This window comes from Bos indicus, chromosome 10 (assembly GCF_029378745.1).
Source record: "Bos indicus isolate NIAB-ARS_2022 breed Sahiwal x Tharparkar chromosome 10, NIAB-ARS_B.indTharparkar_mat_pri_1.0, whole genome shotgun sequence".
NCBI classification, from domain to species: domain Eukaryota; kingdom Metazoa; phylum Chordata; class Mammalia; order Artiodactyla; family Bovidae; genus Bos; species Bos indicus.
Window position 1 is genome coordinate 14,627,038 of NC_091769.1, and position 22,424 is coordinate 14,649,461.

General features: G+C 44.6%; 1 protein-coding gene across 13 annotated transcripts in view; it reads left to right on the forward strand.

Annotated features, from left to right (window-relative positions):
* Positions 1–22,424, forward strand: part of MAP2K5 (mitogen-activated protein kinase kinase 5) — a 268,500-nt gene that overhangs the window by 231,530 nt on the left and 14,546 nt on the right. For 5 of the 13 annotated variants that reach the window (XM_070796953.1, XM_070796958.1, XM_070796959.1 and 2 more), the window contains one exon: positions 15,394–17,811. The exons of the other annotated variants lie outside the window; for them this stretch is intronic. In XM_070796953.1, the coding sequence (XP_070653054.1) occupies positions 15,394–15,504 (111 nt within the window). In that variant the 3' untranslated portion in view covers positions 15,505–17,811. Of the gene's footprint in view, positions 1–15,393; positions 17,812–22,424 lie in introns of those variants that run through there. 13 annotated transcript variants of the gene reach the window in all.

The following is a 22,424-nucleotide window of genomic DNA, read 5'->3' on the forward strand; positions in this document are numbered from 1 at the left end:
TGCTGCCCCAGCTCTGTGACTGAAGACCAACAAACTTAGCAAACTAAGTTTCCACACTGCAGAAACTCTGAGGGAGTGGCAGACAGTGTTCAGAGGCGTCAGACAACCAAGCAAGGGTGTTCCAGCTTCTGTGGGGAAAGCGCAGCCTCTGCCAGGTGGAAAGCATTGATGGGATTGCAACAAGAAAGGAGAGGATGGTGATGTGCAGGCGGTGGGGAAGGTTTCCCAAATGTCAACCATCAGATTGAGGGAAGCAAAGCATTAAGGATCCTACCCCTGAGATCTCAGGCGTTCAGGGAGAGAGACGACCTGACGAAGGCATGGAGATGGAGAGGTGTGTGGCCGGCTTGGCTATTCAGATTATATGTCTACATATTTTTAAGTAAAAGACACATGGTGAGCAACCTTTCTGTACAGACCATTTGTATAAACCACAGAGAATTCCTTCTGAGGAATTAATCTTCCTTCCAGGTCCCTTTATAGTAAAGGTCAGGCTGATTTAGCAGAAAAGCCTCCCTTCCCTGGTCAGCGGGTCCCTAGTCCCTCCCCACTCTCTGTGTCCTCTTCTGAGAATGAAAGGGATGGACTAGATAAGCAGTGCTTGACCTAGGGTCAGTGACTTCCGGAAGTCTGTTAGAGCCCCTGAAATTACTCCCAAACCGTATGCTTGTGGGGATATGCGTTTTTCTTTTAAAGAGAAATTCATGGCTGTCATCAGTTTTTCAAAGAGGGACTGTGACCCTAAGTGATTGTTCAGCTTCTCACTTCCCTCCCACTTTGATCACAGGAGCTCTGTGGCCAGGACCAGGCGAACTGCTCTGGAGGGGGGCCTTCATTTGGAGGGTGAAATGCTTGCTGGCATGGGGGAGGGAAGGAAAGGGATGGGCCCTCCCTGTGGGACTCAGCCGGCCGGGCTTCCCACCAGCTGTCAGGCGGCCCTTTAACCTCTCAGCCTATCCTGAATGTGGGCCTTGACTCAAGCCAGGACGGTGTGGGCCATGGGCACCTATGCAGTTACAATTTAGGTTCAGGGCGCTGTAGATCCTTCTATGCATTTAGAGTGTTTCCAGAATCTTTCCATGTCTAAGCTCTATTTAATGGAATCTATGCATAGTAAGTAATCAGGTCAGAAGAAGCCGCCTCCCGGTTTGAGATCAATCGCTGGCTAATACTTTATCTAGGCCACTTTATTATCTCATGCTGATCCGATTGCCATTCTCCCCCTCCTTTGTACCATGCGCTTCGGCTGTGGTACAAGTACGTATCACATACATATTAAAAACATATACCCATTCTATCTGTATGTAAATGTGTGAGGCACAGCTGGATATTGCAGAGGAGTTTGATTTACTAATAGTTATTATCTGTTCTAGCTGTTCAGTGGCAGAGAGAATTTCAGAGAAACAAGCTGGCGCAGAAATTGTCTTTATGCCGTTACTATACTGCTTTAGTAATTGTTTAAAAACATGGGTTTTCTCCTCAGGTTCCCATAATCATGCCTGGTACTTTGTGCATTTCCTGGTACGTTCCAGAGCAGGGCATCCTCATTCAGCATTTCCTCAGGTTTGGTTTTCCACTCAGGCACCTGAGAAGAAACACAGACTGCAGTTTGCAATTGAAATTTGACATTTTGCTTAGAAAGCAAGTAAATAGCGGGGCTGGAAACCCCAGAGAAGCAAGTATGGGTCTTGCGGGAGGAGTGTCAGTTATAATCAAAATAGTGCTTTTAGAAAGATTTTTTCCCCCCTTCATCTGAATTCCAGCAGCTGCAAACTTGAAGGCATCTCATTTCTCAGAAAAGGCTTTATGTACTGGAGGTGGTATTGTTTGGGGGCTAATAAACACCAAACTGTTCCAGAAAAATCTGTTTAAACATTTAATTACTTGCAAAGAGATGTTAACTTGTTTAACTCCTCTAAATTACATTGTCACTGGTAGCTTTTCTGCTTATCCAAAACCTGATTATAATTACATTTTCAGATAGGCTGGGTGCGTTGTTCTCTAAGCGAATCCAGGTATGCGATAAATTGGGCAGGGTCCCTTTTAAAAATCAGAAGAACCATCATGTTAGGATTTTTATCTCCAGCACTCAAATTCCAGTGTGACTTCTGGAATAGTCTGAACTTCTGAGTTCAGACCAAATGGCTTTATTATGGGACTCAAACCCACAGAATGCACTGGATGGTTAAGGAGATGATTGTAGTCAGGCTGTTGCAATAGGGAGAATGTTTCTTAGTGAGGAGTGTCTCAAAGCAAAGGGAGGGAGCCAAGGTTATGGAGGCAGGTAAACCAGAAAGTTAGCCTCCAGCCTTACGGAAGGATGGACAGGGGTCTTATCTCTGTGAGAGCAGCTAGTCTTTGGAGCTAACATGGAAGTAGGGAGATTCCTCACTTGTTACTGCTTTCTGGGAGCCTAGGACTCAGATAAAATTCAGCATTATCACCATATTCTACTAACTGGACCAGAGATGAAGTTCCACTTTATTTTGGTCCAGTGCTTACTGAGTCCCTAAGCACAAAAATGAGGAAGGGCACACTTCCACGCACATAGCGCCTTGCCCAGCGCTCATGGACCATGTGCTTGTAATGTAAGCTTTTTAAGCTGCTAGTGATGGTTAACAAGCGACTCTGAACTTGGTGGTCATTTACTCCCTTTAGCTAGTTTGCTGCATCACGTGGACCATGGATTAAAAATAGACCCTTAGGGCCAGACTTACACGTGTGTCTAGCCTCCAGTTCTTGCAGACCCCATTTTTGCTTTTGGTTTTTCTTTGGAAAGTGCACATCAGCTCATTGGCCAAGACACCCCAGATTTGCAGAGGGAAACTGGATAATATTGAAACTTCAACTAAATATTTTCTCCGAGCACAAAAGACATCACAGAAGCCTGGGGGCTCCACATAGAGTCCATTTGAGAACCACGTAATGAATTTATTATTATTATTTTCAAGTTTTAAATGCCATTAAAATCATCTGTGTTGTGTCTCCTTATAAATAGGAAAGCACTAGTAAGAAGTTGATTTTAGTTTTTAATTGCACATAATTACAACGGCAGAATCACTGTCTGGATGTTTGAGATCACACTGAATCAGACAGCTTTAATTTGAATTTTTGATGACATGTTAGCACTTCAGCGAGAACAGAGAGATTATAACCCCAGAAAGTAAGCTTTGTTTTTTCATGTGACTGCTTAATCTTTTCACCAGACTTTAGCAGATAAATGCATGTGTATACGTGTGAATGTATTTGTATATATGCACATAGCCAGAGATATACAGATAGATAAAAATCTGTCATTCCTTGATCATAGTGATCTGACAGTTTTAATTTCCCAGTTAAGGATAACTTTTTTCCTCCATCAGTCAAGTCCGATCTCTTAATATGGTGATGATTTGCCTGTTTAAGATTGCGATTTTTGAACTCCTGCCTGCAAGTCTTCTTTCTTGTTTACTGAGCTGACTGCCATCTTCCCAGCATCATTTCAGGGTGCAGTGTGGCTGCACAGCCCTGGCCACAGGAACAGTTTCATTGCCTCGGATGCGGTGAATGCAGCAGTGCGGCCTCTTCAGTGTTCTGCCACATTCACCCAGGCTGAGCTGGGTCTTCTGGGTGGATTCTGCATTTGTTCCTCCTTTGAGGTTGCTCAGTTCACAGGGAGTTTCTGTTATTTGGGTGGTGGCCTCAACCTAGAATGCCCTCCTCCCCACCGTCCTCAGACTTCGCCTTCCTCCTCCCTGCAGCCTTCCCCACTCCTCTGTTTCACAGTGCCTGCTCCCTGCTCAGAATCCCTCCACCATTTATTGTCTCCAACTTGAAACAGCACTTCATCACATAAAATATATATTCATGGTAAATTCACAGCTTGGCCCACGTGGTGCAGGGGTTCCTAACTCATCAGAATCATCTGAGTGGGTTTTAAAAGAAACTGCCCAGATCCCAACCCAAGTCAGAGAATCTCTGGCATTTGGACCAGGGAGCAGGTCCTGGGGGCTCTTTTTGTTGCTGCTGCTTTTAAAAACTGTCCAAGTGAAACTCACTGGTTTGACACCATGTTTTTCTCCTTACAACTAGATTGTGAGCTCCTTGAAAGAAGAGCCTGATCTTTAATTCAGTTCCTAGCTTAGTCGTATGTGGCTGTCATTCAGGCATGCTCTCTGTTCTGACTAAAAGAAGAGATAGCACTATTGATTATTCTTTGCATGTGCCACTCATTCTACTTCATTGTAATAAAACACTGTATTAGACATAAAGACAAAAATGACATCATGTGTCCCTGTTCTGTAGGAACTCAGAGTAAAGTTGGGGAAACTCACCCAAGAGCAAGCCATCCTGGGCTCTGATATTCAGTATGAGTTAGGATGGCCACACTAGAACTACATGATCTGATCCGAGATTCTTGTTTGACTTTCTGCTATGAGAGGTCATGTGGGAAAATCATTGGTTCCAAAATAATAGAATTTCTGGGATATCACATTGTTTGCTTGGATACCATTCTCAGCTTTTAACGACCAGTACAGCCAGACCCATCAGAACAGGCACCAGGGCTCTGCTGTCCACCCTGGAAGGACAGGAAGAGCAAGAAAGTGTGAAGCAGTCCTTGCTCAGAGCACCTGTGATCTTTGGCATGTGTTCTGACCACTTGAGAATTCACCTTTGACGGTTCCTTCCAAGTCAAAAGGTCATTAGAGAGTCAAGACTTAGAGGAGACCACCTGGCCAGCACGTTTTTCAGGTTAAATTGATGGCAGGGGACCCCAAGGTCTTCTGTCTATCACCATGTCAGATGTGGGCCACCCTGCCCCCCAGTCCTTGGGAATAACAGATGAGGCTGAAAAATCCTGTCATTCAGCCACTTGTGGGGGGAATATAAAACAATCCTGAAGCCCAGTCTCTGTGACTTGGGAATTGCTACTGAAAGCAGCAAACTTGTTTTCCTGTAGTTAGTTAGTTCAGTCGCTCAGTCATGTCCGACTCTTTGCGACCATGCCAGGCCTCCCTGTCCATCACCAACTCCCGGAGTTCACACAGACTCATGTCCATCGAGTCAGTGATGCCATCCAGCCATCTCATCCTCTGTCGTCCCCTTCTCCTGCCCCCAATCCCTCCCAGCATCAGGGTCTTTTCCAATGAGTCAACTCTTTGCATGAGGTGGCCAAAGTTTTGGAGTTTCAGCTTCAGCATCATTCCTTCCAAAGAACACCCAGGACTGATCTCCTTTAGGATGGACTAGTTGGATCTCCTTGCAGTCCAGGAGACTCTCAAGAGTCTTCTCCAGCACCACAGTTCAAAAGCATCAATTCTTCGGTGCTCAGCTTTCTTCACAGTCCAACTCTCACATCCATACATGACCACAGGAAAAATCATAGCCTTGACTAGACGAACCTTTGTTGGCAAAGTAATGTCTATGCTTTTGAATATGCTATCTAGGTTGGTCATAACTTTGCTTCCAAGGAGTAAGCGTCTTTTAATTTCATGGCTGCAGTCACCATCTGCAGTGATTTTGGAGCCCAGAAAAATAAAGTCTGACACTGTTTCCACTGTCTCCCCATCCATTTCCTGTAAGTGCACGTCTCCCTGTAAGTACGCTCCAATAAGGGCTTCCCTGGTGGCTCAGTGGTAAAGAACCCACCAGCCAATGCAGGAGACGCACGTTTGATCCCTGGGTCGGGAAGATCTTCTGGAGGAGGAATTCGCAACCCAGTCCAGTATTCTGGCCTGGGAAATCCCATGGACAGAGAACCCTGGTGGACTACAGTCCATGGGGTCACAAAAAGTCGGACACAACTTAGCAACCAAACAACAACATCAACAGCACTCCAATAAATCGATGCAATACTTATCAATAATGAATGAATCTAGCCAGGAATTTCAAGGGCTGGAAAGTTATTAGAAGCCACCTATTTACAGTTGTAACCAGCTGGATTTGTTTAATGGGTTGTTTGCTTTTTAATTTGTAGCAGTTTCAAGAGAGACCTTGGGGGACCAGGAGCTGTGTGGATTCAGTGAGGGCTTCTGTAGACAGCTATTTGGGGGGTCAGATCTGCCTGCAGATAACTTGAGGTTTACTTAGCCGTTTAAGAGACTGCAGAAAGGCAGCGGAGACATTTGGGCCTTCTCTCCTCTATTTAATTTTCAAGATTAGAATTGAACATTAGGCCATGGTCTACCGAGGGACATTTGCTGGAGAATGGACTCGTTTCTTTCCAGTATCCTGGCTTACTGTTTCCCCGCTCTCTTAATATAAATGGTCACTGATTCTGAAGTAGGAGAATAAGTTACCATTCGTTTATTCGTGCAAAGGTTCCCTCAACACAAATGAAAATGGAATTTTCAAATGGAACCCGATTAACTCTTAATTGTATACCAGTAGCCTGTGTGCGTCGCAGCTCCCTCAGACTGCTTCTGAATGACCCGCATCTCTTTCTCAACTTGGGGGTTGGGGAGGGGGGTTCAGTGAATAGGAGGACTTTCTCATTGTGGGACTGGTGTGGAGTTGACAAAAATTTGTGTACATAGGGTACATTTTTCCACTTAAGAGGGCTGTGCTGAGACATTTTTAATTGGATTTTCATGGTGATTGACAGCATTTGATTATGACAGTAACTTTATTTGGCTGGACTGCTTTAGCCTCTTGTTCAGATTTTTCCATCAAAGCTCCTTTTTATCCCCTGAATCCCCAGTGGAGCAGCAGTCATTGTGGGAGAGCCTTTTACCACCTTTGTTGCAGCCATCCCTGGTGATGATTGGGCCCAGCTGGTAGTAGATAAGAAAACGTTCCTTTCACAAAGAGGCTGTCTCTCCCGCCTCTGTGGTTTCAATAATTTTAAGAGCCCCCAAAACCTGTTGAGGATTAGAAGTAGCTTTAGATGTGAAATGAGTGTTAAGTATTAGTAATCGGGAGATTAGGGCCCCAGGGACAATGAGAAATAAACAACTGCAATTAAGGCAAATCTGCCGATGTAAACAAAATTTAGCAGAAACAGATGCCCTAACCATTTTGGGGGCTTGATTTGAGGGCACTAAGGAATCGATTTTTGTCTTGTTTACACTTTCAAACCCCTGTGATATACTGGAAGGCTGAATATTTCATACAGCCTGATTTTAGTTAATTTTTTTTTCAGCGCCTCACAGTAGGTGCCTCTCTGCTCGCAGTGACCAGGCCTGAGTTTATTCAGCATTCACAGGGAGCAGCTAATTGTCTATGAAGGGCCCCCGTGTTTAAATGGGCTTGACAGGAATTTAAATTTTGTTTCAATCAACCCCTGTGCTCACAGCCTGCTCCAGTTTCTAATTTTTAAATTAAACATGATTTTTTTTTTTTTTTTTTTTTAAGCCACAGGCTTGCCTCTGGAATACTCTCGCTCTCGGGAAGGCAAATCAGCAGCCCTGGAATGCTGGCGTTTGCCGGGCTTGAGGCACCAGCCCCAGGGCTAGAAAGTTCTTTCTCCTAAACGAGCTTTGGCTTCCCCTGTCAGGGAGGTCCGCAGAGCCCTGGCTGGGCAGCTCGGCTTCCCGCCTTTGGAAATGGCCCCCTTTGCAGCTCACCTGTGCAGGCAGCAGTGCGTGTCATCTGGAAAGTGGGTTAAGTACCAAAGGCAGGCATGAGGCTAGCTTTTCGGGGGTCGGCTGAATTGTAACGCACTGCGCGTCTGGTGCAGGTTTGTATTTCAGCAGCCTCTTCTGCTCTTGTGAGACAGGAAGAGAATGTCAGCACACACCCACCCTTCTTTGTTGAGTGTCTACTCTGGGCAGAGTGTCCTGCCTGATGCCGAGGAAACACTGTCAATCTTGCCTCCTGCCTTCAACCAGTTTCTAGTCTAGCAAGGAATATGAGGGCATGAACAGCCAAGCACAGGATAGACAGACTTGGCAAAGGCCCTCCTGCACCTACTCCTGCCTGCCTTCACCTGGCCCTCCACCTCACTGTGCTCCTGTACACGCAGCCTATGCCCTGACAGCCTGACAGTCCATTAACACGTGAGGCATCCTCACACGGTCATATCATGTGCCATTTCTTCCATCAAGAATGTGCTTTCCTTACACTCATGTGGTGAACTCCTACTCGGCCTGCAAAACCCCACTGGCTCAGCCCCTGAAGCTTTGCCAGGCCTCCTTCAGTAGGGCTGCTGGCTTCCTGTTGTGTGCCACCCTTCTTTCTGGCCAAGTACCTCTGCTGCTGCTGCTAAGTCGCTTCAGTTGTGTCCAACTCTATGTGACCCCATAGATGGCAGCCCACCAGGCTCCCCTGTCCCTGGGATTCTCCAGGCAAGAACACTGGAGTGGGTTACCATTGCCTTCTCCAATGCATGACAGTGAAAAGTGAAAGTGAAGTCGCTCAGTGCTTTTTTCACACTTTGTGGCAGTAATGTAACAGGCCTTAAGCAAGACCACAGGTTCCTAGAGGAAAAGATCAAGTCATCTTTATCTTTGTACCTCAGCTTTAGCCCAATCCCTAGCCCCACATTGAATGCTCAATAAATAATTATTGAACTGAAGTGATATGAATTTAACAGGTTCAATGAGCTCTGAGAAAGGCAAGATTTCTTCCAGCCAGGGTTGCCTGGGGAGGCTTTGTGAATGGGGTCACAACTGAGCCACGCGTTGCAGGACATTGGGGTATTTTTGTGAGTGTATTACTCTCTGCACATATGTGAGACATAGCTTATATCTAATATACACACTAGTCAAAATCCATACTATACCTATTTTCTCTGAAATTACTTGAAATCGGAGCAACTGTTGCATACAACTTGTGGCTGCAGATGAATTTAGTCTTCTAATTTTTAACCTTAAAGAAAGAAAAGCTTTACTTTAGAGAGAAGAATTAAGCTTAACAGATCACAGTTTTAAATACGCATGTATTTACAGAGATCTTTTGTATATCATATCTCATTTGACATTCACACAAACACTATGAAGATTATTCTTATTCCCGTTTTACTGATACATTGAACTGGGGCTCAGAGAGGATAATTGACTTGCCTAGAGTCACACAGCCAGGAAGAATATAGGACTGCTCTGCACTACATCAAAGCTAATATTGGTGCATAGTGGGCAGAGGGTTGTTATTACGCTTGTGACAGTTGCAGCTGAGGCAATCCAAAACAAAACTGAGACAGACACCCCACAGAGAAACATGGAATGGCAAGTCTGTGCTTGTTCATTCTTCCAGGATGCTTGCTCAGCTCACCCCTTCTATCCCCCTCCACCTTGGCCTTGTCCTGCATCTGGAGGACTGTGGTTGGAGCAGAGAGCTCGTGTCTGGACACAGCGGCTGGGGCCTAAACCTCAGTGCAGATAAACCGAGTAGGAAGAGAGGAAATAATGACCAGCAGTTTGCACCTGTCTGTTTCTCTGAAGAGAAGCTGTGAAAGTTCGCGAGCTCTTCCGGATTTCTGGCTTCATCAATCTATGGCAAAAACTGAAGGCAGAGCATGTTCTGCAGTTTATCTGGCCACAAAACCTTCTCTCCTTTTTAGTTTACTATCACAATTATAGAAATGAGCAGCTTCTAAGTGATATTACTCTTTGAGTTTGGGAGAAATTTCTTTTAACTCAGAAAACCTTACTGAGCACGTTCTATATGTGGAATAAGTTGCTAGGTGCTGCAGTTTAGTGCTACTCAGATACAGACCCGGAGAAGGCAATGGCACCCCACTCCAGTATTTTGCCTAGAAAATCCCATGGACGGAGGAGCCTGGTAGGCTGCAGTCCATGGGGTCGCTAGAGTCTGACACCACTGAGCAACTTCACTTTCACTTTTCATTTGCATGCATTGGAGGAGGAGATGGCAACCCACTCCAGTGTTCCTGCCTGGAGAATCCCGGGTACGGGGGAGCCTGGTGGGCTGCCGTCTCTGGGGTCGCACAGAGTCAGACAGGACTGAAGCGACTTAGCAGATACAGACCATGGACTAATGGTAATATCTGAACAGTTTCTTGAACACAAGATGAGGAGTTCGTGCTAGAATATAAATCAAGCACGTATGGAAGTTTTCTGTTTAGTTCACCTGACAGTTTTTTATAGCAAAATTCTCTCTGTGAAGAAGCTGTGTGCTGATTTACTTCGTAGCATAGCTTCTTATCTTCTTGCAAACTAGTGGCAAGTGGCCCCCAGACCACTTACTTGAGTTGCACAGCTGTAGGAATACAGAGACTGCCGAAACACCAGTCTTGCCCTCCAGGAGCTTAACAGTGTGGTGAGGAAGACACTGCATCCCTGCAGCTGGCAGAGCTGTTTAGTCAGTCAGTCTTGTCTGACTCTGCAACCCCGCAGACTGTAGCCCTCCAGGCTCCTCTGTCCATGGGATTTCCCAGGCAAGAATGCTGGAGTGGATTGCCATTTCCTTCTCCAGGGGATTTTTCTGACCCAGGGATCAAACCCGTACCTCCTGCATTGGCAGGCGGGTTCTTTACCACTGAGCCAGCTGGCACAATACAAGGCACAAAGTAGCTGTTCGGTAATCTCTCTTGACTGGATGATCGAAAAGAACTAAATAAAAGACACTCTTCAGAAGGAGAAAAAAATATTCGCAAATGGTGTATCTGATAAGGGATTAATATCCAAAATATATAAAGAACTCATACAACTCAAAAGCAAGAAAAACAAACCAATTTAAAAATAGGCAAAGGAGGACTTCCCTGGTGATCCAGTGGTTAAGAACTTGCCTGCCAGCACAGGGGAAATGGGTTCAATCCCTGGTCCAGGAAGATTCCACATGCTGCAGGGCAACTGAGCCGTGTGTCGGCCCCTGCTCACTCCAGCTGGAGAAAGCCTGTGCACCGCAGTGAAGACCCAGTGCAGCCATAAATAAATAATCAAAATCTACAATAAGTTAAATAGGCAAAGCACGTGAATAGACGCTTTTCCAAAGAAGCTATACGAATGGCCAGCAAGTACATCACTAATTATAGAGGGAAACGTAAATCACAACCACAGTGAACATATCACCCCACGCCTGTTAGAATGGCTGTCATCAGAAAGACAAGAGATAGGTGTTGGCAAGGATGTGGAGAAAAGGGAACCCTGTGTAGTGCTGGTAGGATCGCAAACTGGTAAGGCTACTCTGGAAAACAGTATGGAGCTTCCTTAAACAATGGGAAATAGGGCTGTCATGTGATCCAGCATTTCCATTTCTGGGACTGTATCTGAAGGAAACAAAAACACTAAGTCAAAGAAATACCTGTACCCCCATGCTCATAGCGGCATTACTTACGACAGCCAACACATGGAAACAACCCAAGTGTCTATCAACAGATGAATAAGTAAAAAGGTTGTGAGATAGATACACATATATACACAGCAGAATATTATCCAGCCATAAAAAAGGAAATTCTGCCATTAGCAACAATATGGATGAATCTTTAGGGCATTACGGTGTTTGAGGTAGGTTAGACAATGACAAAGACAAAAATCTGATATGTGGAATCTTAAAAAAAATTTCATAGGAAAAAGATTTGTGGTGATTAGAGGCAGAGGAAGGGTGAATTGGATAAAGATGGTCAAAAGGTACAAACTTCTGGTTCTAAGATAAGTAAGTACTAGGGATGTGATGCACAAAATAACGACTATAGTTAATGTGATATATTTGAAAGTTGTTAAGAGAGTAAATCCTAAGTGTTCTCATCACAAGGAAAAAAACACTGGGCTTGCCTGGTGGCCCAGTGGTAAAGAATCCACGTGCCAATGCAGGAGACAAGGGTTCAATCCCTGGTCCTAGAAGATCCCACATGCTGCAGAACAGCTAAGCCCATGCGCCTCAACTGTTGAGCCTGTGCTCTGGAGCCCAGGAGCCACAGCTGCTGAGCCCATGAGCCCCAACTACTGAAGCCTGCATCCCCTAGAGTCTTTTTTCTGATTGTTCTAAGATCATGAGGAAGAATCTTGTCTCCTGGACAGCAGGGGAGGGGCTGACTGTGGGCAAGTAGTTAAAGCCTGAGGTGGCTGTACCGCCTCTCCAGAGTCCCGTCCCCAGCCTCCAGCTGCTCAGCAGGAACCAGCACATCACTCCCTACCTCCTGACACTTTGCTTTCCTTCCACTCGCAGATTGTGACTTGTTCATAGGATTTGTCGTCGTTCAGTCGCTCAGTCATGTTCAGCCCTTTGCAACCCCAAGGACTGCAATACACCAGGCTCTCCTGTCCTTCCCTATCTCCCAGAGTTTGCTCAAACTCATGTCCATTGAGTTGATGATACCATGACCCAACTGGTTTCCATAACCATGGTTGTAGAAGTAGAAAGGTATGTGGCTGAAACCAGCAAGACATACTCTGTCCTCTGTGTGTTAAGTCTGCAGAGGCCAGAAATGGGCTCTCGATCTTGAAAGTGAGTCTATTGTGAACATAAGATGAGAAGCAACATGGCAGATTGGAAGGAGCGTTGCTCTGGATTATCAGAAGACCCAATTTCAGGATTTCTCTTTTCAGGAGAGTCTCTGCCTCTCCTGGGTAATCAACAGTTACTTAGCTTAACTGAGCCTCAGCTTCTTCATCTATAAAATGACAGATTTAATACCAATCTTGAAGGGTGGGTGTTTTCCCTATTAAAATAGTTTGTGAAAGTGTTTAAACTGTTAAGTGCTGGATACGTAGGGGCACTGAATCCTTCAACCTCTTTGGGTTCTGATTTGTCTCGTCTGATGTTCTGGGCACGTCTGATCCGTAGCTTCTTGAAAGACACATACGCTTAGTGGAGCTTAATGCAATCTAGAAAAGTAAACGTAAATTACACATTTGTAGTAGTGTCTGATAAATTGGTAGTTTCTTAGAGATATTCCTTAGTTTTCTGAATGGTGAGCTTTAAGCCAACTTTTTCACTCTCCTCTTTCACTTTCATCAAGAGGCTTTTGAGTTCCTCTTCACTTGTCTGCCATAAGGGTGGTATCATCTGCATATCTGAGGTTATTGATATTTCTCCCGGCAATCTTGACTCCAGCTTGTGCTTCTTCCAGCCCAGCGTTTCTCATAATGTACTCTGCATATAAGTTAAATAAGCAGGGTGACAATATACAGCCTTGACATACTCCTTTTCCTATTTGGAACCAGTCTGTTGTTCCATGTCCAGTTCTAACTGTTGCTTCCTGACCTGCATATAGGTTTCTTAAGAGGCAGGTCAGATGGTCTGGTATTCCCATCTCTTTCAGAATTTTCCACAGTTGATTGTGATCCACACGGTCAAAGGCTTTGGCATAGTCAATAAAGCAGAAATAGATGTTTTTCTGGAACTCTCTTGCTTTTTTGATGATCCAGCGGATGTTGACAAGTTGATCTCTGGTTCCTCTGCCTTTTCTAAAACCAGCTTGAACATCTGGAAGTTCATGGTTCACGTATTGCTGAAGCCTGGCTTAGAGAATTTTGAGCATTACTTTACTAGAGTGTGAGATGAGTGCAATTGTGCAGTAGTTTGAGCATTCTTTGGCATTGCCTTTCTTTGGGATTGGAATGAAAACTGACCTTTTCCAGTCCTGTGGCCACTGCTGAGTTTTCTAAATTTGCTGGCATATTGAGTGCAGCACTTTCACAGCATCATCTTTCAGGATTTGAAATAGCTCCGCTGGAATTCTATCACCTCCACTAGCTTTGTTCGTAGTGATGCTTTCTAAGGCCCACTTGACTTCACATTAGGATGTGAATGTGATGACTTCACAGGATGTCGGGCTCTAGGTGAGTGATCATACCATCATGATTATCTGGGTCATGAAGATCTTTTTTGTACAGTTCTTCTGTGTATTCTTGCCATCTCTTCTTAATATCTTCTGCTTCTGTTAGGTCCATACCATTTCTGTCCTTTATCGAGCCCATCTTTACATGAAATGTCCCCTTGGTATCTCTAATTTTCTTGAAGAGATCTCTAGTCTTTCCCATTCTGTTGTTTTCCTCTATTTCTTTGCATTGGTCGCTGAGGAAGGCTTTCTTATCTCTCCTTGCTATTCTTTGGAACTCTGCATTCAAATGGGTATATCTTTCCTTTTCTCCTTTGCTTTTCACTTCTCTTCTTTTCACAGCTATTTGTAAGGCCTCCCCAGACAGCTATTTTGCTTTTTTGCATTTCTTTTCCATGGGGATGGGTCTTGATCTCTGTCTCCTGTACAAACCTCTGTCCATGGTTCATCAGACACTCTGTCTATCAGATCTAGTCTCTTAAATCTATTTCTCACTTCCACTGTATAATCATAAGGGATTTGATTTAGGTCATACATGAATGGTCTAGTGGTTTTCCCTACTTTCTTCAATTTAAGTCTGAATTTGGCAATAAGGAGTTCATGATCTGAGCCACAGTCAGCTCCTGGTCTTGTTTTTGCTGACTGTATAGAGCTTCTCCATCTTTGGCTGCAAAGAATATAATCAGTCTGATTTCGGTAATGACCATCTGGTGATGTCCATGTGTAGAGTCTTCTCTTGTGTTGTTGGAAGAAGGTGTTTGCTATAACCAGTGTGTTCTCTTGGCAAAACTCTATTAGCCTTTGCCCTGCTTCATTCTGTACTCCAAGGCCAAATTTGCCTGTTACTCCAGGTGTTTCTTGACTTCCTACTTTTGCATTCCAGTCCCCTATAATGAAAAGGAGATCTTTTGGGGGTGTTAATTCTAAAAGGTCTTGTAGGTCTTTATAGAACTGTTCAGCTTCTTCAGCGTTACTGGTTGGGGCATAGGCTTGGATCACCATGATACTGAATGGTTTGCCTTTGGAAATGAACAGAGATCACTCTGTCATTTTGGAGATTGCATCCAAGTACTGCATTTCAGACTCTTTTGTTGACCATGATGGCTATTCCATTTCTTCTAAGGGATTCCTGCCCACAGTAGTAGATATAATGGTCATCTCAGTTAAATTTACCCATTCCAGTCCATTTTAGTTCGCTGATTCCTAGAATGTTGACATTCACTCTTGCCATCTCATGTTTGACCACTTCCAATTTGCCTTGATTCATGGACCTAACATTCCAGGCTCCTATGCAATATTGCTCTTTACAGCATCAGACCTTGCTTCTATCACCAGTCACATCCACGACTGGGTATTATTTTTGCTTTGGCTCCATCCCTTCATTCTTTCTGGAGTTATTTCTCCACTGATCTCCAGTAGCATATTGGGCACCTACCAACCTGGGGAGTTCCTCTTTCAGTATCCTATCATTTTGCCTTTTCATACTGTTCATGGGGTTCTCAAGGCAAGACTACTGAAGTGGTTTGCCATTCCCTTCTCCAGTGGACCACATTCTGTCAGATCTCTCCACCATGACCCACCTGTCTTGGGTGGCCCCACATGGCATGGCTTAGTTTCACTGAGTTAGACAAGGCTGTGGTCCTTGTGTGATTAGATTGACTAGTTTTCTGTGAGTATGATTTCAGTGTGTCTGCCCTCTAATGCCCTCTCGCAACACTTACTGTCTCACTTAGGTTTCTCTTACCTTGGATGTGGGGTATCTCTTCACGGCTGCTCCAGCAAAGCGCAGCTGCTGCTCCTTACCTGGGACAAGGTTGCCCCTCCTGACCTTGAACATGGAATAGCTCCTCTCGGCCCTCCTGCGCCCGTGCAGCCACCGCTCCTTGGACGTGAGGTTGCTCCTCTCGGCTGCCTCCCCTGACCTTGGACATGGGGTAGCTCCTCTCAATCTGGTCTCATTACTTCATGGGAAATAGATCGGGAAACAGTGGAAACAGTGTCAGACTTTATTTTTGGGGGCTCCAAAATCACTGCAGATGATGATTGCAGCCATGAAATTAAAAGATGCTTACTCCTTGGAAGAAAAGTTATGACCAACCTAGATAGCATATTGAAAAGCAGAGATATTACTTTGCCAACAAAGGTCCATCTAGTCAAGGCTATGATTTTTCCAGTGGTTATGTGGGGATGTGAGAGTTGGACTGTGAAGAAAGCTGAGCACCGAAGAATTGATGCTTTTGAACTATGGTGCTGGACAAGACTCTTGCAAGTCCCTTGGACTGCAAGGAGATCCAACCAGTCCATCCTAAAGGAGATCAGTCCTGGGTGTTCATTGGAAGGACTGATGCTGAGGCTGAACTCCAATACTTTGGCCACTTCATGCGAAGACTTGACTCATCGGAAAGGACTCTGATGCTAGGAGGGATTGGGGGCAGGTGGAGAAGGGGACAACAGAGGATGAGATGGCTGGATGGCATCACCGACTTGATGGACATGAGTTTGAGTGAACTCCGGGAATTGGTGATTGACAGGGAGGCCTGGCGTGCTGCGATTCATGGGGTCGCAAAGAGTCGGACACGACTGAGCGACTGAACTGAACTGAACTAGAGATAGACAGATCTCTGTGAGTTGTTCTTCCCCAGTCATTGTAAAGCCTTAACTTTTTGTGTCAGTCCTCTAGTATCAGTATTGTGAACATCTTGTTGGAGGGATTATTATGCAACAGTTAAGGAACAAGAATGTGCTGTCTGTGAGGTGCTGTGATGGGCTCAAAAGAAATGTAAGAAACATCCAGATCTTCAAGGAGCAGACTGGACACACCCAGAGGAGACATCTAGAAAATACAGGATGGGCTGTGTGCTGCTGATGTGCCTGCTGGTGCGAGGGCTCAGGACAGGGAGTGTGAGGGTGGTCAGAGGACACATCTCAGCTCCAGCCAGACCTGTAGGATTTGTTTGAAAATAGAAATTAAAAAATGGTGGTTCTGGACATCCCTGACGGTCCAGCGGTTAAGACGTTACCTTCCAATGCAGAGGATGCAGGATCCCTAGTCAGGGAGCTAAGATCACACATGCCTCACAGCCAAAAAATAATCCCAAAGAGAAACAAAATTATAACAAATTCAATAAAGACTTTAAAAATGGGTCACATAAAAAACAAATTTTTTTTTAAAAGGAAGGGGTAGCTCAGCAGAGAGCCAGCTCCAGAAGGGCTTTGCACACCATTGAGGAGTTGCAGCTGCAGGAAGCCATTGTTAGTTCTTAGGCAAGGCAGTGTTGTCATTGTTCAGTCACCAAGTCATGTCCAACTCTTTATGACCCCATGGACTGCAGCACACCAGGCCTCCCTGTCCCTCTCTATCTCCCAGAGTTTTTGCCCAAGTTCATGTCCATTGAATCAGTGATGCCATCCAATCATCTCATCCTCTGTTGTCCCTTTCTCCTCCTACCCTTAATCTTTCCCAGCATCAGGGTCTTTTCCAGTGAGTCGGCTCTTCACATCACGTGGTCAAAATATTGGAGCTTCAGCATCAGTCCTTCCAATGAGTATTCTGGGTTGCTTTCCTTTAGGATTGACTGGTTTGATCTCCTTGATATCCAAGGCAAGGCAGTGACCCCAGCACAACAGGCAAACAGGCTACAGAGGACTGATCTCTGCTTGCTCCATGTGGATCAGACTCTCTTACTGAAACTGGTTTATAAATAGGGATGTTCTAATCCCCTGGCTCTTTCTGAAATTCCATGAAGTTCTCCAGCCAGATTAACAGGAAACCCAGTTCAGAGTCTGTAGCTTCTTGGCAGCATGTCATTTGTCTCTCTTTCTGCATCTTCTTTTCAGTGTCCTTTCTGTCACTATCAGAGAAAATCATTAGTATGCTAATCTAGCTAGCCGTCATTTTAACAGTGACCTTTGCTAACCTGCCTTTGCAATTTCAGGAACTACGTTTGACTTCTCTAAAAGTAACCTTAAATTGTAGTCTTGTAAGAATTCCAGAGCTGTATCCTTCACTCCTTCTTCTAATGAGGTTATGACCAAATGCTCATTATAATTGCTTTAGACTCCTTTTAATTTTCAAGCTTATTAATCATAAGAAGAGTTATTTAAAATTGCATAAATTAATCTTAGATTAAAAGCCCATCAAAGCCTCGAAACAATTAAGAATAAGTAGGATTTCCCTGGGGCAGCAAGTTTTATTTTAATATTGTAGTCAGGTGGATATCAGAACCTTGAAGTATGGTAGTGATTAATGTATGCAAAATTTAAATGAGATTTTTTAAATGGCAATTCTCAATCACATATTGACCTAACTGTAGGCTTTAACTGCATTGTCTGTCATATATTTAAACTGTTTACTAATCAACATTTTAATTACAGTGTGTGTTGGCAGACCCTAGGACAAATAAAATCTAGCATTTTAAAATGTTGCTGCAAAGTCTGTTATCCAACAATAACAAGACTCTTTTATTGGGGAGAATGGAGGAATGGGAAACAGAGCAAACTTCTGAAGCAGCGTCACGATTCCGCGCAGAGTCCTAAGGCGTGGCGTTGCCCCCTCCTTCCTGGCCCCCACTCTCGCCTTGTGATTCTGCTGGTCTCAGACAGCTGCCTCTTCATTCATGAAGTGCCTGCTGGGTTTCCTTTGAAGTCGTTTCATGTTTAATTGGGGAAATACTTCCCTTCATGTGTTCAAGCCCTGGTTGCCAAGCGTTGTTTACTTGAACAGTGTGGGTAGCCTAGGGTCCCTCAGCCCATCTCCTTTTGTGATGTGGAGACTGGATATTTCCAGAAACTCAATTCCATCTCAAAGTCAGCAGTCTTTTTGTCTTGCCTTCCTCCTTGACCACAGGTAGGGTAAGGCAAGCTTTCCCAGCTTTCCCCAGGAAGGTGGTCATGGGCAGCATCAGAATCTGGAAAGATTTTTCTCTGTTTCATTATTGAAAGTAGATTGGCAATAAGGTCACCTTGAACAAATTATTTTATCCCTCAAAACTTCAGTTCCCACATTACAGAAAGGGATGTGTGTGTGTTAGTCACTCAGTCATGTCTGACTCTTTGTGACCCCAAGGATTGTTGTAGCCCGACAGGCTCCTCTGTCCATGGAATTCTCTAGGCAAGAATACTGGAGTAGGTTGCCATTCCCTTCTCCAGGGAATCTTCCCAAACAAGGGATGAAACCCAGGTCTCCTTCATTGCAGGCAGATTCTTTACTATCTGAGCCACGAGGGAAGCCCTTATAGAAAGGGATAATAGTGACCAAATTACTGCTTTTTTGTGTGTGAAAATCCAGACAAGATAAAGTGCATAAATCACTTAGCATAGAAGTTAGGAAATAAATTCCCCCAAAATGTTTGCTCCTGCTCTCATCATTGACTTTCTAAAACTAGTGTTAAAATTGTTTAAAAATTCAAAGAGTACAGAAGGATGCAAAATACACCCTCAGCCCCACTCTCCAGAATTAAGCACTATTAATAGTAATTTGTGTGTCCTTCAAGAATTGTTAATTTTATTGTTCTGTACCTTACTTTTTTGCTTATATCTTTGAGATCTGAGATCTTTCCATATCACATGAAAGTCTGCCTCATTCTGTTTTATGCTGCATGGTGTTCCATTATATAGATGTTTCATATTTATTTAACCAGGACCCTGCCATAAAACATTTTGGTGATTTCCAGACCTTGGCTGCTGGTGACCATCTTTCTATATATATACATACACCTTTACAAAATGGATATGAGAATTGCAATTCCCCCTCACCTCTTTCAGAGCTTCCCAGGTGGCCCAGCAGTAAAGAATCCACCTGTGATGCAGATGTGGGTCCTGTCCCTGGGTCAGGAAGATCCCCTGGAGAAGGGAATGGCTGCCCACTCCAATATTCTTGCCTTGAGAATTCCATGGACAGAGGAGCCTGGTAGGCTACAGTCCATGGGATCTCCAAGAGTTGGACACAACTGAGCATTCACCTCTTTTGCTACTAAAGTATTAGACATTAATCTTCATCTGTCTGATCAGTGATAAATGATATTCAGTTGTTTTCATTTGCATTCTTTTTATTAAGCATGAAGTTTGTTTTTTTTTCATGTTTATTGGCCATCAGTATTTTTTTCACATACTGTGCGCATTTTTCTTTTGGATAGGTTGTCTGTTCCTTTATCTTTTTGAGCCTTGATTTCCCCATCTAGAGAGTGAGGGAGGTAGGTACACAGTCGCCAAGATCCCTTCTGCCTCTGGAGACTGAGGTTCTGGCCTGAGTGTCCCGCGGGCAGCTTCTGCACTGCTACCAGAGGCGCTCTCTGCTTGTGGCCTTGTCTAGCCCACATTGGGGTTATGGGGCATATAGCTGTGGGTGAACTGCAGAAGGCTCGTTTCCTTCTTTTGTTCAATCGTGCATCTTCCTCTCTTAAGAAAGCAGTCTTGGAAATTGCAAGGCAGAGCTGGGATTGAACTTCCGTTAAAGCTGCCTGTAGACATCAGGAAAATTTATTTTCTCTATTTGCTTTAAGCCTGGGAAGACTGTGAGGTTTTCTCAACACTGCCCTGATGGAGCCCTGACCAGCAAGCGTGCAATGCCCCTAGCCCTAACGTGCCATTAATGATAGGTTAATGTACAGTATAATGTTTTGGGGACTATGGGTTCATTACACTTCTGAGTGTGAGGTCTTTCCACAGAGCGCCCAAGGTCCCATTGCATTATATCATGCAATAAAAATACCCTTTTCATATCACACACTAATAAACTGTATTTGAAATGCTGTCTGAGGGCACTGCCGTGTTGTCTATAGGCTGTGCACGAGTGCAACAGTTGGGTTTCCTTTTTTTCTGTTTTGTGTTTTAGTTACACGCAATTCTGAACTCAGGGAAGTCAGCTCATTCCCGTTTTAAATGAGGGAGCAAGTTGGGTCTTTAGGCCTGAGGCTCAGGAGAGAGGCAGCTCAGTGAGTGGTGAGAGTCCTTCCTACATGGAGAGCCAGACCCCCTCTGCCTGTCCACCCACACCGTGTGCAGCTGTCAGGAGAGCCGGTCTCGGTCTTCCAGACTTAGCACTGAGCATGTGTTAGGCATTGCAAAAATGTCCTTAGAAAAAAACAAGTCCAGGCCACTGATAGTCACGACTATAGAGCTGTTTCCAGCATAGCCTCTGTGCTGGGCATTTCCTACACACAGCCTTCCTGATGTCCAGGGCAGACCATGGCCTTCCTGTGCAGTTGGTGATGTTCTCCTGTTGTACAGAGCACAGAGTTTCCAAATCGAGGGGGAAAAGCTGCATGATGGAGAGTGAACTTCACAGGCCCCTGGAAACCACAGGGAAATTACCTGCCCACATAGACAGAGCTCCTCACACCCAGAACTCTTATCACCGGAGATATCAGAGATGCAGCTGGACTGGGGCAGGTGTCCTCTTTTCAAATGCATATAGCCCCAATGCTCTTATTAGTTATTCATACCATCCTGTGAGTTGGTGTAATCAGATAGTTTTCTTCTCAACAGTAAGCTGGCAGCAGAGGTAGTTTTGAACCTTGGGACACTTTAGAAAAGGAGACTCTACTACATCAGAAAGGAAAAAGACATTAGAATTCAGGGATGAGGCAAGGCTGGGGTCAGAGAACCTTAAAAGACCTGTTCTGTACTTTGATCCAGGGCAGACCGTGGCTTATGTGCTTTGTATGGAATGCAGGAGGTCGGGGGTGGGGGAGTGGGGGGTTGTTGCTGCAAGCTCTAGAGTGTGGGCAAAGAATATGAAGTCCAAGAGCCTGGGTTCCAGCCAGTGTTGAGACTTCAGCCTGGAGCACAGGGCTTACCACCTAGGAGCATCAGTATCTTTGCTGTAAAGTAGGCCCACGTCTCTTCTGACAGGTGACTGGAGATCGTAGGAAATGCTGTAAATGAAAACACCTGGCTAGTATCTGACATGGGATAGGTGCTCACAACCATTGGCTGTTATATTGCTGTTATCATATATTATACTGTAACAAAACATATTAACAAACCTAACAAAAAGCACAGGCTTTGGAGCTGATGTCCAGCTCAGATCCCACTGCCACCTTAGCCAGATCACTTAACTTCTCTGAACCTAGTTTTCAAATCCACAAGTAGATAATGACACTAATGCCATCCTGAGACTTCATGGCATTACTGTGACATTTGAATTAGATGATGAGGTTGAAAGCACTTTGTGGAATGAAGAACTCTACTCAGATGCTGCTAATTATATTTATACTTATTTTTCTCTCCAAATCAACATGTTCCAACTGAATAAATATCCTTAGAGCAAAGCCGCTGAGGGCAGCTATTAAAGATTCACTGATCTTTCGTCTCCCCACCAGGGAGCTTGTTACAGCCAAATTGTAGGCCAGAGCGGTTCTCCTACCCCATGTCTTCATAACATAGGAGCAGGGGACCCAGAACAGTCTGTGCTCCCCTGAGTTGGTGCAAGGAACCAGTCCCTGCTTAGAACACTGTTTGAAAGATCAAAGGAGCTGCCCTAGAGAGCCAAGATGATGACTGAAAGGAAAAAAAGTTGCTAAGGCTGTCCAGTAGAAGGCTGGACCTTTGGCTCTAGGCATAATCCCCTTAATTGTTAGAAGAAGAGTATTTAACTTTCAAGGATAATTAGTTTTTCTTTTAAGGGTGGTAGGGTTGGACTCAACCTTTTGTTTCGATGTGGGTGCTTTAGAACACTTACAGAAACCTCTCAGGGGTTAAATCTGTCTTTAGGGCTACCAGGACTTGAAAAATGTTACCTTGTATCAAGAAAACCAGAAGTGAC